General features: G+C 53.4%; 7 protein-coding genes across 7 annotated transcripts; 4 read left to right on the top strand and 3 right to left on the bottom strand.

Annotated features, from left to right (window-relative positions):
* The first annotated feature begins 86 nt into the window (after nt 1–86).
* On the top strand, nt 87–1589 carry ASPACDRAFT_78965 (putative GPI anchored cell wall protein). Its single transcript, XM_020205300.1, has 2 exons — nt 87–237; nt 321–1589. The coding sequence occupies exon 2, from the start codon at nt 585–587 to the stop codon at nt 1302–1304; it is 720 nt and encodes a 239-aa protein (XP_020056375.1). The 5' UTR covers nt 87–237; nt 321–584; the 3' UTR covers nt 1305–1589.
* A 667-nt stretch (nt 1590–2256) lies between these two features.
* On the top strand, nt 2257–4238 carry ASPACDRAFT_120068 (STIMATE family protein). Its single transcript, XM_020196315.1, has 2 exons — nt 2257–3117; nt 3185–4238. Exons 1-2 carry the CDS (start codon nt 2650–2652, stop codon nt 3884–3886), a joined length of 1170 nt encoding a protein of 389 aa, XP_020056374.1. The 5' UTR covers nt 2257–2649; the 3' UTR covers nt 3887–4238.
* Nucleotides 4226–6565, top strand: ASPACDRAFT_120064 (WD40 repeat domain-containing protein). Its single transcript, XM_020196314.1, has 4 exons — nt 4226–4720; nt 4792–5283; nt 5342–6203; nt 6259–6565. Exons 1-4 carry the CDS (start codon nt 4373–4375, stop codon nt 6408–6410), a joined length of 1854 nt encoding a protein of 617 aa, XP_020056373.1. The 5' UTR covers nt 4226–4372; the 3' UTR covers nt 6411–6565.
* Nucleotides 6566–6683: 118 nt separating this feature from the next.
* ASPACDRAFT_120063 (uncharacterized protein) lies at nt 6684–7745 on the bottom strand. The gene is made up of 5 exons (XM_020196313.1): nt 7370–7745; nt 7272–7289; nt 7101–7121; nt 6985–7002; nt 6684–6863 (listed from the first exon to the last, which is right to left on the bottom strand). The coding sequence occupies exons 1-5, from the start codon at nt 7601–7603 to the stop codon at nt 6855–6857; spliced, it is 300 nt and encodes a 99-aa protein (XP_020056372.1). The 5' UTR covers nt 7604–7745; the 3' UTR covers nt 6684–6854.
* Nucleotides 7746–8373: 628 nt separating this feature from the next.
* On the bottom strand, nt 8374–10541 carry ASPACDRAFT_78963 (putative hexokinase Kxk). The gene is made up of 5 exons (XM_020205299.1): nt 10427–10541; nt 10242–10364; nt 10063–10088; nt 9578–9985; nt 8374–9513 (listed from the first exon to the last, which is right to left on the bottom strand). Exons 1-5 carry the CDS (start codon nt 10464–10466, stop codon nt 8638–8640), a joined length of 1473 nt encoding a protein of 490 aa, XP_020056371.1. The 5' UTR covers nt 10467–10541; the 3' UTR covers nt 8374–8637.
* A 473-nt stretch (nt 10542–11014) lies between these two features.
* Nucleotides 11015–12481, bottom strand: ASPACDRAFT_78962 (SIR2 family NAD-dependent protein deacylase). Its single transcript, XM_020205298.1, has 2 exons — nt 12342–12481; nt 11015–12281 (listed from the first exon to the last, which is right to left on the bottom strand). Exons 1-2 carry the CDS (start codon nt 12462–12464, stop codon nt 11229–11231), a joined length of 1176 nt encoding a protein of 391 aa, XP_020056370.1. The 5' UTR covers nt 12465–12481; the 3' UTR covers nt 11015–11228.
* Nucleotides 12482–12990: 509 nt separating this feature from the next.
* Nucleotides 12991–15914, top strand: ASPACDRAFT_120055 (Golgi transport complex subunit COG4). Its single transcript, XM_020196312.1, has 2 exons — nt 12991–14235; nt 14292–15914. The coding sequence occupies exons 1-2, from the start codon at nt 13042–13044 to the stop codon at nt 15618–15620; spliced, it is 2523 nt and encodes an 840-aa protein (XP_020056369.1). The 5' UTR covers nt 12991–13041; the 3' UTR covers nt 15621–15914.
* Nucleotides 15915–16155: the final 241 nt, after the last annotated feature.

Raw genomic sequence — 16155 nt, 5'->3', positions numbered from 1 at the left:
AAACACCTTCATTCCGGATGCACGCTTCCATGCTCTCTCACCGAATGAATCAACCCACTGTTTCATCACGGCACGACTGGGCAGCCTCGATGAAACAGGCAAATGGGACCTGTAGGCAACGCCACTGAAATCACTTACACTTGGCTGGGGAGAGCCAATAAAGTGGACCGTGAACAGGTCTATCCTGGGTCAACACGAAGGAAAGGGTCCGCGCGGGTTAGATTGAGCCGCAGAGTTGTATGTTTGTCTTTGCCTACTATTTGCTATGGAGCACTGAGCGAGTGGTACCTGACTCTTCATTCAATCAACTGGATGTTCAGATCCTGAAGGATTCTCCCAGTGGAGGCTGGACTAAACCATACCACCAGACAGACTCGATAATTCTTTGTGGCTATAATACCTATAATGCCTGATCTCTCCGTCCCTGGACCCTTTTCACTCTCTTTTTTCTTCCCCTCTTTGTGCAGTAATTCTTTGTCCGCTCTTTTTCCATATTCCTTCTCCCGATAAATTCTTAATAATCTTCGTCCAGGAAAGAGGACTCTGCCTAAAGTCCATCCATTCATTCTCTATCTACCGTCGAAATGCGCACCACGACTTTCTTGACCACTGCTGCCACCCTTGGCCTGGCAACCCTATCTACTGCCGCCAGCACTACTACCATCAACCTCTTTCAGCCTGGTGAGGAGACCATTCCCTACAATGATGTGGAGGCGAGCATCATCGGGGTCACTGGGGATACCACTACTGTTGCTATCGTCTGCGGTCCTTCCGCCGCTGCATCGACTTGTGCCCTGCACAGCCCAGTCACCATTACTGAGGGTCCTTCTACTTTCACTGTGAGCGCCGTCATAACTTCTACTACGGACGATGCAGAATATACGGTCACCCTCGTTGAAGACTGCGATATCACCTCTGTGACTCAAGGTGCCTCCTGCTCCATTTCCATGGATTACACTATCGCCTACAGCGGCGAAACCACTTCTTACTCAACTGCCGCGGAAGCCTCTCTGCCTGCTCGCCTAATGAAGTACTCTCCCGTGACGGTCACTGCGGGCGCCGACAAGTTGTCTTCCTCTGCTGCTAAAGCAACTGGGACTTCTTCTGGCTCTTCTAGCGCTGACAGCAAGAACGATTCTACCACTACTGCCACTGGCAGCGCCGCAACCGAGAGTGCATCTTCTTCCAAGACCTCCTCGGGCTCGAATGCCTCCAGTACCCCCAATAGCGCAGCTGGCCACCAAGCCATGACTCTGGGTGGTGCCCTTGCTGCTGCTTTTGTTGCCGTTATTGGCTTGCTGTGAGCGGTGGTTGGGGTGACTGACTGACTTGCTGCTTGGTCAAATGCGCCGAGCGTCATCAATGGAACGGTCTCGTCGTAAATCAATCACTTCTTGCCTACATATTTGCATCTTCCCCCACATACTTCTTGATGCCTCCTATCTTTTTTCTGGCTACTCGAATAACGCGACCAATTCAGGCTATCTTTGCAACCTTTCAATGCGCATTCTCACCATGATAACGAGCTGGAATGAGCACCAAGGTTGAGATTCTGATTTATTGCTGTTGAATAAATCAAACGAGACTTCATTATATATCCATCTATTTCACTGTAGACTTCACCGCGTCAGTGCCAACCGATAGACCTTGTAGCCGACTAGGAAGTAACCTGTAACTTTGAAGCTCCTGCGATTAACCTAAATGGGCATAGTACAGTACAGTACATATGTATGTACTGTACTATACAGAATGAGTTCTCTGTCATATCGTCAAGCACTTTGCTAGCTGATCAAATATCAATTTGCTGACTGATCTGCATAGATGTGATATATCCTACCTTTACCCCACGCTCTAGTCGGAGTTTAGGTAGACTGGTACCTAGTAGTATGTGTAGGAGCTGCTATTGATCTGCGCTTGTTCTTCAGGACAATGGTTGGTAATGTTCTGGAGACAGCCAATCACTTGCCGTAGCTTCAAATTAGTCAGCTCTGTTTGTTTCCCGGGGGGGGCGAGGAGAGGTTTAAGGTCACGGGTTGGAGATTGAGCCTTCAAGGTTGAGGGGGGGAAAGGGTTCATTGACTAATCCCAAATTAGAAGCAAGGGTCGGGCTCCATCCATGATCCAGTCCATCCATGATCGATCACTACTACTACTGAGTCCATCACGTCACACGCGCACCACCACCACTAACTTACTCGGTACTTCCACCGACCGCCCTCGAAGCGGTGTCACTCTCGAACATCGTCCTCCCCCCCCCCCCCACCTCCGCATGAATCAAAGTAGACAAGGAAGAAGAAGAAAAAATCCTGAATATATAAGCGACCTGATTGGTGTGGGAATTATCTACGCTAGTTAATCAGACGGTCGATATCTGATTTTCATATTGTATAATTAACTTATTCTCTTCTACTGCTTCGAAATCAGCCCCCACGAGAAAGTGTTTTTCTCCCTATGCCCGCGACACGACCGTCCATCGCAAGATAGGCAAACCCGCCGCCATCTTGCATCACTAGTGGAACTGCTCGGTCCTCTACTCCTATCGCCACTGCTGCTCCAAGTTCATCTTCTGAGCATCTCTCAAATCCCTCCCCCTCTTCTCTCGCTGCTTTTTGCATTTCTAGACAGTGAGGAACGATCTTGACGGGCGCCATGGCCCGTATATCGCCCACTGTCATCCTCGCCGCAGCGACGGTCATCGCAGTACTCAGTAGCGGCGTTGGGGCATCGTCTATCGGAGATCATTCAGCCTCCAGCGCTTCTCCTACACCCTCCCCGTCTGCTACCATGCAACAATCCGCCCCCTACCCAGCTGCCTCGGAGTCCGGGGGGGATGATGAGGATAATGGAGAGTGCAGGCTCCTTGGTCCTTTCTCGCTGCTGGTACAAGCCGCACTCGGGGCCCTGGCGCTCTTATCGCTGGTCTACAAGCGCTGGAGGGAGAGACCCCAACGACCGGTGAAGGTCTGGGCATTCGATGTTACGAAGCAAGTCTTCGGCTCGGCCATGTTGCATCTGGCCAATCTCCTCATGTCCATGTTCTCGGCCGGCCAGTTTGAGATCCAAAGCAAATACAAGCCCAACCCATGTTCGTTCTATCTTCTGAACTTGGGAATAGATGTGAGTGACCGATTCTGCTCCTGGGCAGCGCTGAAGTGATAGCCAACTAATACCCCGGCGATTGCAGACCACTCTCGGTATCCCCATCTTGATCTTCATATTACACGTCTTTAGCCGCCTCGCCATGTTTACTCCCCTTGCGAATCCGCCAGAGTCTATTGAGTCTGGAAACTACGGTCGCCCGCCCCGCGCTTCCTGGTGGTTCAAACAGTCGATGATATACTTCCTTGGATTGCTAGGGATGAAGATATGTGTCTTCTTCATCATTCAATTGCTGCCTTTTATCGTCAAGGTGGGCGATTGGGCTCTACGGTGGACAGAGGGCAATACCGCTGTCCAAATCATTTTCGTTATGCTTCTTTTCCCGGTTATCATGAACGCCATTCAGTATTACATCATCGATACCTTTATCAAAAAGCCGCTCTCTCTACCACAGGGCACTGTGGAAGAGGAGAATGGCGGTGACCGAGCAGCTGAACACGATGACGAGCACCGTCGTGGACTGCTGGCCGGCCTGGATGATGATGTTTCGTTCTCGGACGATGATTCAGTGGGTAAAGGTAGAAGGAGACCTGACTCGGGGAGCCCTACACCAGGTAAGGAAGATCTCGTACGATTTGACTCGGTGGAGTATAATCCCGTCGCTCATGGCGAGTGCAGTTCAGCATCGTCAGCGACGGTGTCGGCCAGGTCTGGAAGCGATCGTGATGGGCTCGGAGGATCATCTCCGTCGATCGAGCCGAGTGGCCAACCAACAGATACACTATAATGACTCTCCACTTACACACATGCGATCTTGCGGCGTTTGGTATTTATTCTTCTGAACTGTTTTTGATCTATGGTCCGTAAAGGCATGGCGATTACTTATATGCATATTGGTTGTGGCTGTACGAATGGACGTGTACATGAACCATTTGCCATGATGGAGTTATCTTGAAATTTGTGCAATCCTGTCCTGGCGAACTCTTATTAGTTTTTGTGATCCCTTGCCTATTTTGTAGGTGCCTGAAATTCAAGGCTATGAGAAGGGTCGGTCCACCGCAGTGCTCACCGCCCGCAACTGCCGGCCCAAGCGAAAGAAAATTATTGTCCGGCGGCGGGCATCGCATCTGCAATTCTACCTTCATGTACATTTGTCTCTAGTCGATTGCCTTCTTCTCGTGCCTTTCGCCTATCGAGAAATACTCCTTTAATTTGATCCTACTGTTTATACTTTGCTAGATTTTTCCACCAACAAGAGGTGGACCAGCCCCCAATGCCTAGTTCGACCGTCAAGGAAAAGACCCGCCAAAAGTCTGACGATGCCTCGTCGCGCTTGGTCTACGAGGAGGGCAAGCCTATTCGCGCCCAGCATGACGACGACGACGACATGACCAGCAGTGAAGGGAGTGACGATGATTCGGATGTTTTGGAGAAGGATGAGGCTGAACTCAAGCTGGAACAGATGCTCTTCGGCGACGACGATGAATTTCTCGGCGCACTGAAGACTCAGAACGAGCGCGGTCTGGTACTTGCTGATCAGAGCGATGAAGAAATGGGGGATAATGATGACTCGGAGAATGACGATGAGGAGCAAGATTTGAGTAAATTGGCTGACTCTGATGTATGCGATGGTTTTTTTGTTTCTCGTTTGTCCGCAGAAAGACATTTGCTGACAGAATTGACTCGACACAGCTGTTCTTCCTTGATTCCGGACCCGGACCTGTTTCTGACTACATTGGCGAGGCGCCTGCGACACCGTCCGATGAGGAGGCTAGCGACGAGGAGGCCAATGGCTTGCCCGCCTTGTGGCATGATAGCGACGATGACCGTCTTACAATCTCACTGGCGAGCCACCAGCGGTTGCGCAAGCTGCGCGTCGCGGAATCAGAGGACGTCATTAGTGGCAAGGAATACATTCGCCGGTTGCGCAGACAGTTCGTCCAGCTGAACCCTGTGCCCGATTGGGCAAACCCCGAGAAGAACCAGCAGAAGGATGATTCCGACGCCGATGACATGGATACGGATGATGAGGAGCGCTCTTCCACACAACCTCTCGCGAAATTGCTTCAGGGTGCCACAGATCTCGTCAAGCTGGAGGACAACACAGGTCCTGGCGGCAAGAGAAAGATGCGTCAGGAGGTCATTGACATTACGAGACTCAAGGATGTCGGCAAGGACCAGCCTGTGAGTGTGATCCTGTTCGTTTGTTCATTAGTGCAGGGAACTAACAAAAGAGCGACAGTCGGCCATCGATTCACTCTCTTTCCACCCTCATTACCCACTACTGCTCTCCTCCGGACAGGCAGCCACTCTCTTCCTGCATCACATCTCGCCCTCCGCCCTGGCTCCGAACCCTCTTCTCACATCCTTCCACATCCGCCACACGCCCCTTCACACCTCTGCGTTCCATCTGCCCAGCGGAAACCGCATTTTCGCATCTGGGCGTCGGAGATACTTCCACATCTGGGACCTGGAAACCGGCAAGGTGGACAAGGTCAACGGCACCTCGGACCGGAAGGAAGAGCAGAAGACGATGGAGCACTTCAAGCTGTCCCCGTGCGGACGGTATGTGGGCTTGGTGGGTTCGGCCCGCAAGGGCGGTGGTCTCATCAACATCCTCGACTCCAATACGGCGCAGTGGATTGCACAGGTCCGTGTGGACGGTCGCGGAGGTGTGTCGGATTTCGCGTGGTGGAGCGACGGCGAGGGTATGACAGTGGTGAGCAAGATTGGTGAGGTCTCCGAATGGGACAGCCGCGAGAACCGGGTGGTGGCCCGCTGGATCGACGCCGGCGCCGTGGGCACGACGGTACTCAGCCTAGGCGGCCGTTCCGGACGCACTCAACTTGGCGGTGACCGCTGGGTCGCCATCGGCAGCTCCAGCGGTATTGTCAACGTGTACGACCGTCGCGAATGGGCAGCCGCATATGCTACTGCTGCTGCCTCGAACACGGACGAGACAAGCCAGACTTTCATTCCTCGGAACCCCGAACCGGTACGCGTGCTGGACCAGCTCACCACGCCCATCAGCCACTTGGTCTTTGCGCCGGATGGACAGTTCTTCGTCATGGCGAGTCGCTGGAAGCGCGATGCATTGAGAATCGGTATGTTTGCTCCCCATGTCTCTCGATCTTTAACATATGCTAACTTCTAATCCAGTCCACCTCCCCAGTTGCACGGTCTACCGCAACTGGCCGACCTCCAACACCCCCTTTGGCCGTATCTCCGCCGTGGCCATCTCGCCCAACTCGGAGCAATTGGCTGTGGGTAACGAGCAAGGTCGGATCCGTCTGTGGGAGATTCGCGGATGAGAGACGTCGTGCGTCTACTTGATAGTATTATATAGACGCGTTTTATGCTTTGGATCAGTGGCATACAAAAGTAATTACATTGCACAATCTGCATTGACGTTGGCTTCGTATCTCATATCAAGCAGCAGCCGGGCTTTTTCCTCCTATGCTAACCCAAAGCTAAGCTACTCTGAATACCAAGAGTCACTTCTGGTAATTTCATCGATTCGGATATAATGTTTAGAATTAGATACTGAAGATTTTCCACGGAAATTATAATGAAACCAGTCCGCCCCCTTGCCTTTGCCCCCCATCCAAATCGAAAGGGTATCCCCTCCCCTTCGTCCCGTTCCCTTGCCGCTAATGCCCTTCCTTTCACCCTCTCTCTCAGACCTATTTTCCCTCCATTGACCTTCCCACAACCCAACAGCCCAGGGCCCATTCGTAACCTGCAATTCACAAGTCCTAACCAAGCTAGAAAGACAGGTGAACGACCAGAATCAGTACCATGATCATCTTTTGCTCGGGCTACACCAGTGGAGATCGACATAGGACCAAGCCTAGTCTGTCATATACGGGGGGAAGGAAAACTCACGAGACCATCCAGACCAATCTAGATATATCACAACAAACACAAAGTCATCACGTCAGCCTTTCGAACTTTCCCAAACTCGCAAATAAAGAAAAGAAGAGAGAAAAACAGAAGCTTACACTGCCCAATAGAGCCGAGATCTGTTTTTCCCAATAAGTAAATAGAGTCATGGTTAGCTTCCAGGTTTCATATGAAATGCGGAGGAGGGTGGTGGTGGGTGAGGTAAGTATTGCGGGTTTCAACTTGAGGGGGGGGGTTAGGGCAGAGGATGTATGAGAGAGTCTCCTTACGAAATCATCGTCGGTTTCCTGCGATGTCTCGTTAGTTACTTTCGCTGCACGGTTGTAGAGATTTTGAAGGCAAGAGGGTGGGGGAAGAGAAAACGTACACCCTGGGTAGCGGCCTTCTTACTCGGCTGGGGGGTACTGCCGGAACTGCTGCTGCTGCTGGGCTTGGAGGAAGGTGACGACGAGGGAGTCTGCGTGGCGGTGTTGGGGCTGTCCTCCATCGTGCTCATGTTCATGGGTTGCTTATTGGCCATCTCGGTGTTGCCGTGGGGGAGGGCAAGCGCCCCTGTCGCTGTCAGGGCCGCAGTGGCGAGGAGGGCGAGGGAGAATTTCATGGTGAGTTGGGAAAATGAGAGAACTCTTTGGGAATGAAAAGACGAAAGAACGAAGGAAGTGTAATAAGGTCGGAATAACGAAATCGAACAAAAAGAAAAAAGAAGGAACGTAAAAGTGCACAGGGGGCTTTAGAGCAAGAAGCTTGTATTTATTTAGGGCTTCATTGCTATGTTTCACGGGAGGGTCTGTTACATGCCAGGATGAGGAACATTCGAGGGATGGCAGGGTTTACATTGGTATCCATCTCATCTCCACTTACCCAGTGGCACGGGACACCCGATTTACTCAGAATCTACAGTAGTGGCAAAGGAGAGGAGATGGAGATCTAGAAGGGCATTCAGGGTTACTCAAAAGGCCTGAGGAAAGTTAAGTAGGGCAAGGGATGGATGTATGGATCATCCACCCCTACCACCACCTATCCGGCCCATTGAGTTGCCTGTCTATACCTTGAGTACTGACCGGTACAGGATGTAGAGGGGCAAGAGGATTCTTGAGTGATCGAAGAAATAAGGGGGAGGAAAACAAGCTCATTGACTGTTATTTGTACACTTGTACAGCATCTCAAGACAAGACATTCCACCGCGTGCTCGGAATGTTAGCCTTCAAGTTCCCTTTTCCCTCCCTCTCTTCAGCCACTTCCGCGTCCGCGGCAGCCAACAAATACTCATCTCACTTAGAGGGATCATCCAACATTCCCCCTCATGGTCCGGATCGACACAAATTGAACCATGGCAGGCAGGTATGTTTCTATTTAGCATGTATGGGTGTGGTGTACACAGTATATTGGCAATCGTCAAATTCAATGGATAGACTTGGTTACCGTCTATCGACAATTTCAAATACTTGCGTGATCCTGTCTACCGACCTGTCTTGACCTAGTGTCGGCCATTCATCGTCAATGTATGTACTGTACTGTCTCTTTCTTCTGTTCTATGTCGCTGGAGTCATCCATCCCCCCGCCAAAAAAACAGCCGCTTTCAAACACCACGCTGGAAATTCTCAAAAAGATTACCTCTTACCCCGCTTCACATATTTATAGGAGAGTCTTCATGTCGTTCGCATCGCGGATACCCACCACATTGCCAGCCTTGACACGCTTCAGAGTCAAGGCAGCAATGAGGGCGGCACCTACGCCAGAACCATCCTCGGCAGCCTGGATGCAGACCTTGTCCTGCTCCTCGGGAGCCCAGTCAAGGATTTCCCGCAGCGCCTGAGCACCACGGGCCTTGAAGTGGGGGTACTTGGTGAACACGGAACCATCGGCACCCACGTGGCACGACTCGATGTTCTTCTTCTTGCAGATGGCAGCAACACCGCAGGCCGAAAGGCGAGCCGCACGGGTACCGATAAGCTCCGCAAGGCGACGGATCATCTCCAGCTCGGGCTGAGTCGCCTTGATCTTGAGCTTGCGCTCCAGGAGCTCCTCCGTCTCCTGGAGGTTCTCATACGGATCCTCCTCGATGGCGGCCAAGAAGGACGAGTCCAGGAGGTAGGGCTTGCGCAGCTCCGAGGTGTTTTGGCCGTTGAAGATGAGACCCGGGTGGGTCTCCAGCAGGTCAACCAGGGCGAGACGGAAGATCTCACCCAAGTAAAGACCGGCGGTCATCTTCTCGAAAGCCTGCTGGCCGGGACGGGGAGAGTCCCGGTCGATGATGTGATCATACTTGGTGAGGGGGAGCACAATGTGCTCGTTGTCGAATGCGCCATACTCGCAGTTGATGGCGACGGGCATATCGGCGGGCAGGTTCATGTGGCCAAGCTTGGGGATAGAGCCCGCATTCTCCATGTAGGCGGCGTTAACACCAGTGCCGAAGATGCAGCCAATCTTCATAGCAGGGTCGGTGTACGCAGACGCGATGAGGGTTCCGGTAGTATCGTTAATCAAGGCAGCAACCTTGATAGGCAGGCCCTGTAGGTCGCGAGTGTATCACATTAGCACGCCTCAACCCAAAATACGCATGGAAGAGACCCACCTTGTCCTTGAGAATCTTCTCCAGAGGAGGAACGACGTCGTGGCCCTCCACTCCATCAATATCAAAGCCCTTGGTCCAACGCTGCAGGACACCGTGGTCGATGTAATCCTGGGTGGCGGGATAGGAGAAGGTGAAACCCAAGGGAAGCTTAGAGAGCTCCTCGCCCTCGTGGTGAGACTCAATAAACTGCTGCAGACAGTCGGCGATGTACTCCCACAGCTCCTCAGCAGTGCCGGTTCTGAGCTCCTCGGGCATACGGTACTTGGACTGGGTGATGTCGAAGCCACCCTTCTCCTTGGTCAAGGTGATTTCACAGACACGCAAGTTGGTACCACCCATATCCAAGGCGAGGAAAGTTCCCTGTTCATCACCATCGGGGAATCCCATGACCCAGGTGACATTCATGGGCTGAGGTGAAGCCAGCCAGTTAGTCGATCCAATCCTTATCGATGGCGGAGCTAATTGCCCGGTCAGGCCATACTCACAATGTTTCCACCCTCGACACTAAGACCTGTTCACGCTCAACTCAGACCTAGTCAGCTGCAAGAAAATCATTGGAGTTGTGTGAATGGTTTGTAAATTGATGTAGGTATAGAAAATGTCGAATTTTCGTGATTGTGTGTTTGTTGTTGTTCAAGGGGAGGGAAGAAGCTCTATGACGTACCCTTCTCCAATTCCTTCACAAAGTGGTCGACAACCTTCTTGAGTGTGGCACAGTCGACGGTAAACATATTCTCAAACTCCTTGATCTGCTGCAGGAGGTTTTGGGGCACATCGGCCATGGATCCTATGGTCGGGTCAATTGGAATTCGGCATCCCGAGGAGGGAATGGAAGGGAAGGAGGCGTACCCTTGCGGGAAGGGGGGCGCTTGGGACCGAGTCCAACCATTGTGAATAGTGAATGATTAAAAGGGTATTGGAAAAACAACAACGAATGGGATGTTGATGGGGATGAACAGCAACTGAAGGAGAGAGGTTAATGGAAGGGAGAAGGGAGAGGGTGTAAGAGGGAGAAGCAGGAGAAGAATGAGACAAGAGGAGCGAGAGAAAGAAAGACAGCGATGACGACGTGGGGCAAAAGGTCGGGTTTGGCGGGGAATATTATCGGGGGCAACTGGCCACTCGGCGCGGGTCTCCCTCACCGGTGACTGGCTTGGGTCGCGGCGGGTCAAAATAAATACGATGTCTAGTCAATAATTTTCCTCAATTGTAATCCTTGAAACATGATCGGTCTTTATATATATGGAGTCTCGAGTGGGCAATGGCGCCAGGGGGATCCGACTGTTCCCACTTTCCTTCTGCGGAGTTCAAGAATGCTCAGATGGTGGAGGTGGGGGGAAGAGGAAGGAGGGGATTGCTATAGGGCTGGGGATTGACTACTCTCACCAGCCATCAACTTCCAAAATCCTAATGCATTTGGATTCCTGTTCTATCATTACTATATGCGGATATAATTCTTGCCTTAGTCTGTCTTTGTTTTATCGATCGTCTACTCATCAGGGTCATTAGAATTCATCAGCAAAACCCCCCTCGCGGTCGAGACGCCCGAATCCGGGCGGAATGGTCGACCAGCCACCTAAACCAATCTTTCACCCTCTCATGCCCATCCCGTCTTCGTCAAAAGCCAATAAGCCATAACTTAACGTCTTGTTTAGAAACTTTCCGATCTATCATCTTCTTTTGTGGCCCGTGTCAGATGAGGGAAGACATGGGCCAGCCCTTCAGTGCTTGTCTCCCCCGCATGCGAGCTGCTGCTGTTATTCGCCGGATCGGTTCGATCTGCGCGATCCGCTTTCCCCGCGACGGCTCCCCCTAATTGTTGGCGGACACGTTGTTCGTAGGCCTGCGAAATACCCAGCGTGCGATCGACCTCTTCCGTGAGACGCTCGACTTCCTGCTGTAACTGCTCTTCGCGCGTCCGAAGCGGTGTATCCTCTACCGTCTGTGCGCCGGATTCCTCCGGCAATTTGGTGGCTTCCCACAGCGCCTCCAACTCCTCCTCCCAGCCCAGAGCGCGAGCGAATCGACGCACCCCAGTATCGCAATCCCCCAGTACCAGGACGTCGTCTGGGCGCGACCCCAGTCCTCCGACCCGCTCCATATTGATCAGCACCCGCGGTATCCCATAGCGACAGAACCCGGGCAAGCTAGCAAACGGTTGCACCGTCAGACTAGTGCCCATGACAATGCAGAGATCGGCCTGTTCGGGCAAATCGCTGCTGCTAAAGAAGTCCGAGGGTAGCGCTTCCCCAAAGAAAACAATATCCGGCTTCACAGGCCCGTTGCATTCTGGACAGTAAGGCACCTCTCCCTTAGCAATGGCTGCCTTCATCTGGTCCTCTGGGTAGTCCGCCTTGCAGTCGATACACCGCTGGGTTGCAAAGCTCCCGTGAGCCTCAACGATCATCTCCCCCGGCACCCCTGCCAGACGCTCAAGGCAGTCGATGTTCTGCGAGAAATGTTTTAGTAGGCGCCCCTTGTCGTAGAGCAGTTTGATGAACGAGTGTGCGATCGTGGGTCGGTATCGGCCCGGAGCGAGCTCGCGGGCCAAGGTGTAGAAGGGCTTGGGGTTCTCGCGGAAGAAACTGATGTCGAATACGGCTTCAGGATCGGGTAGATCTAGGTAGGCCAGGTTGGAATAGATGCCCGTGTCAGGGGAGCGGAAATCGGGAATGCCGGCCGAGGTGCTGATGCCTGCACCCACCTGATTGCCAAGTTTCTCTTGTCAGAAACTACTCTGTTTTGGGGTCCGGAGATGTCTTACCATAACCACAATGCGTCGCACATCTTTCTCAAGGATATACTTGGCAACTGCCTCGATGGTACGCTTCTCCAGCACGGACGGGGGGGCCTTCTCGTCCACGCCAGTGGAGGATTCGTTGCCCATGATGCGAGCAACACGACCAATTCAAGGCCGTACTTGATGGGATGATAATGTAAGCGATGATTCGTGCGCACTAGTAGTTATGGCGCGTCGAGAAGAGTGTGATCCCCTGAGACATGAAAGAAATAGCCGAAAGTGGCGTGCAAGGCAATGGGAAGAAATTCCGAAATGACGTCGAGATGAAAAACGGTCAATTTCCGAAAAAAGAAAAGCCCATCATCAACATTAGCTGCTCTTCCGCCTCAGGTGTCAACCATCTGCAACTCGGTATAAACAGCTACACTCACCAGCCTGATCACTCCTCGACAACGAGTCGGGCTTGTATTAAGAAGCTATCTACCTTCACTTAAGACTTCGCGATTTAGCTTTTCCATCTCTTGAATAAAGCAGAATTATGTTTACTACAGTTTATCAATGTGCTGTAATTCACACCTAAGGCAGCAAGCCCCGCCCGCTGACCGCCTTCTGTAATAATGCCATGTTGTTCGGAATGGCTTCGATGGCCTCCTTTCCTTCCATCCTTCGGAATAACACATTGACTGCTGTCGCAGCCCAGAGCTGCTCGCTTTTCTTATCGGCAATGGCCAACCCTTCCCTTGGCAAGGTCAATGGCCACCCTGACGCCGGACTCCGCCCAACCAACACCGTCTCTACCGTCTTCAACGCCAGCTCCGTCGCCGAGATCAAGGCCACGCTGTCTCACCTACATGAGCGAGAAGCTTCTGTGACTGCCCGCCTAGATGCTCTTGTAGCTTCTCAGAAGGACTTCTCGCGCGAACTTGGACGCTTAGATCTGCTTCGTGCAAACCTGGGCTCACAAACTAGTACCACGCGTGCCATCAGCCATGGCATGCTCGCCGATGCGGCCACTACCGCCGATCGGATTTCCAGCGCAGTTCGTCGTCTAGACCGCGAACAATCTCGTGTGAAGGCTACCCTCGCTGTGGTAGACCAGGTTGCTGAGCTAAAGGCATGTGTACTGGGAGTGGCTGGCTCGATGGGGGCCCCGCAGGATTGGGAGACTGCGGCGAGCTACCTGCACCGCGCAGCCAAGATCCCCCCGGAGGTGGTCCATGGGGCCTTCGCGGCGGAGATGGTGCCCACCGCGGAGGTGCCTGACCCGCCTCATGTCACCCTCGACAACGCCGCCGAGTCACTTTGCGGTCTCTTCCTGCGCGAATTCGACAAGGCCGTCCAGGAGAACAATGGTGCCCGCATCACTCGCTTTTTCAAGCTCTTTCCTCTGATTGGCCGCTCCGAGGTAGGTCTCGACGTCTACGGCCGCTACGTCTGTCAGGGTGTTGCCGCTCGCGCTCGATCCAATCTTAATGCCTCCGGCGGCCAGGCCAAAGACGGCTTCTTCTATGCCAGCGCACTCACCAAGCTGTTCGAACATATCGCCCAGATTATTGACGGCCACGGCAGCCTCGTCGAGCGTCATTACGGCCCGCGCAAGATGAACCGCGTCATTGAGCGCCTCCAGCTTGAGGCTGATGTTCAGGGTGGCATCATCCTTGACACGTGGAGCGATGAGCGCCACGTAGATCGCAAGCTGACCGATATCAAATCGTATGCCTTTACTTTCCTCGTGCAGAGCTTCTTGCCGCCCCAGCGCGGCGGTGGCACGCCTCGATCCCTTTCACCTGCCACCCGCGACGGAGCCGCCGAGGATGAGGGCGTCGACATGAAGGAGATCGACGGGCTCCTCAACGAGATGGCCGTTATGCTAGGACGCTGGTCGTTATACTGCCGCTTCCTAGCAGACACCTGTAATGTTGTTTGCCTTGCTGATTTCCCCGAAATTGTAACCTGATACTGACTAAGTGCCAGCCTCCGGGTGAGAATGATTCCACCAACCAGTTCGCCCTTCCCGAGTTTCTTCGCGAATCCTCCCTTGCTAGAAAGATCAATGAACGTCTTGCCGCTCCTTTCAACACTATGACGACTTTCTTCTTCCGTCGATCCGTAGAAAAAGCCTTTCAGCTCGACGAGCAACCATCCGGCCTGACTCTCAACCCGCATAAGCCGCTGAAGGCCGACCCACCACACATTACCTCCGCTGTTGACGACATCATGTACATTGTCAACAAAGTCCTACAGCAGTCCCTTGCAACCTCGCAGATTGGCGTCGTCACCAACGTCGTCCCGACGGTTTCGCGCGTCCTCGGCTCTGACTTCATCGGCATGACCCAGCGGAAGATGCGTGACGAATGCTATCCGCGCGCCGCGGTCCAAGGCGCCCAGCCTCCGGAATCGCTCACCATCTCCTTCCTCGTGCTCATCAACAACCTCGACGTCGCAATCGACTACATCCGGCGCATCCTTCACAAACATACGGAACAGAAGATTGCCAGCCAATCCGAACCTTCGTCCACCACCACCACCACCACCACCACCACCACCACCACCACCGACCCCATCCAGGCCCTGTTCCCCAGCCCCACAGAAACCCAACTGGCATCTCAAACCCTACACTCCCTCGCCAGCACCTTCGAGTCCAAGGTCACCGACCTCCTTAACGATGGCATCCAAGTCATCTTCAACAACGTCATCAAACACCGCCTCCGGCCCATCCTGTCGGACGCCTTCCGCGAGATCGAATACCAGCCCCGGGACGACAACGACCCCATCCGTACGGTCTACAACGCCCCGGCGATCCCCAGCATGAACGAGTATTACGACTCGGACGACCCGATCATCGGCGCCCCCGACGCGGCGGCCGCCGACGGGGAAGCCGACCCGGGCGCGGAGCTGGTGCGCCCGCGCTTCGCGACCGCGTGGAACGAGTTGCTCCTCCCCATCAGTCGCATCCTCACCGCCTCGGCCTTCGACCGCCTCCTGACCGTCACGGTGGCGTATCTGGCGCGGCTCCTGGAGAAGAGACTCTGGAGCTACCACGGCCGGGTCAACGCGCTCGGGGCGACGCGGCTCGAGCGCGACGTCTCCGGCGTGGTCGGCGCAGCGGTGGACGTCGGCGGCTCGCAGGGCCGGTATCGGCACCGTGACGCGTTCGTGCGCTGTCTGCAGATGGTGCTGGTGATGGGCATGGACGAGGACGAGTGGGAGGATGTGATGCGCGGCGGGGAGACGGCGGAAGTCGTCGAGAAGCTGAGTCGGGAGGAGAGGATGAGGGTTCGGGCCATGGTGCGACGAGCTTAAGACCCCCTTGCATTCCGATCCAGTCTTAGAGGCAGTGTACTCAGTCAGAGTGACTAGCTAAACGTACATGAGAGGGAAGGGAACCGTCCACCCCATTTTGCCCCGTCAAGAGGCTTGCATGTAGGTGATATGAATGTACAGTAACATATATACAGAGGGTGCACATTAGCGATGAGTGAAATTAGTCGTATGTACTTATAAACTGCATGTTGTATCAAATTCCGAGGGTTCGTGTCAAGGCTATTGGGCGAGGAACGATCAATGCCCGCTAATCAAAGAAGATTATTTGCTTCCAGCTACTGTGTACTTCAAACATAAAATAGTACAGTGGGTTGCAGCTCTGCCATGGGAACCACGTGCCGTGGAGACCCGCTGGCCATGCATGTGACAAATTAGCTAGACGATGATCCATGAGCTTTCTTCTCCTCAGGCCGGACGACAACTGAGCCAGTGGTGTGAGCGAGTTAGTGTCGGTGATAATCTGAAATTACCTCCTGATAAAATCACCTTGAATGGCTTATCTAATTTGAATGCA

This window comes from Aspergillus aculeatus (assembly GCF_001890905.1).
Source record: "Aspergillus aculeatus ATCC 16872 unplaced genomic scaffold ASPACscaffold_8, whole genome shotgun sequence".
Taxonomy (NCBI): domain Eukaryota; kingdom Fungi; phylum Ascomycota; class Eurotiomycetes; order Eurotiales; family Aspergillaceae; genus Aspergillus; species Aspergillus aculeatus.
The sequence above is the reverse complement of the archived record's forward strand: the minus strand, read 5'-3'. Positions and strand labels throughout refer to the sequence as shown.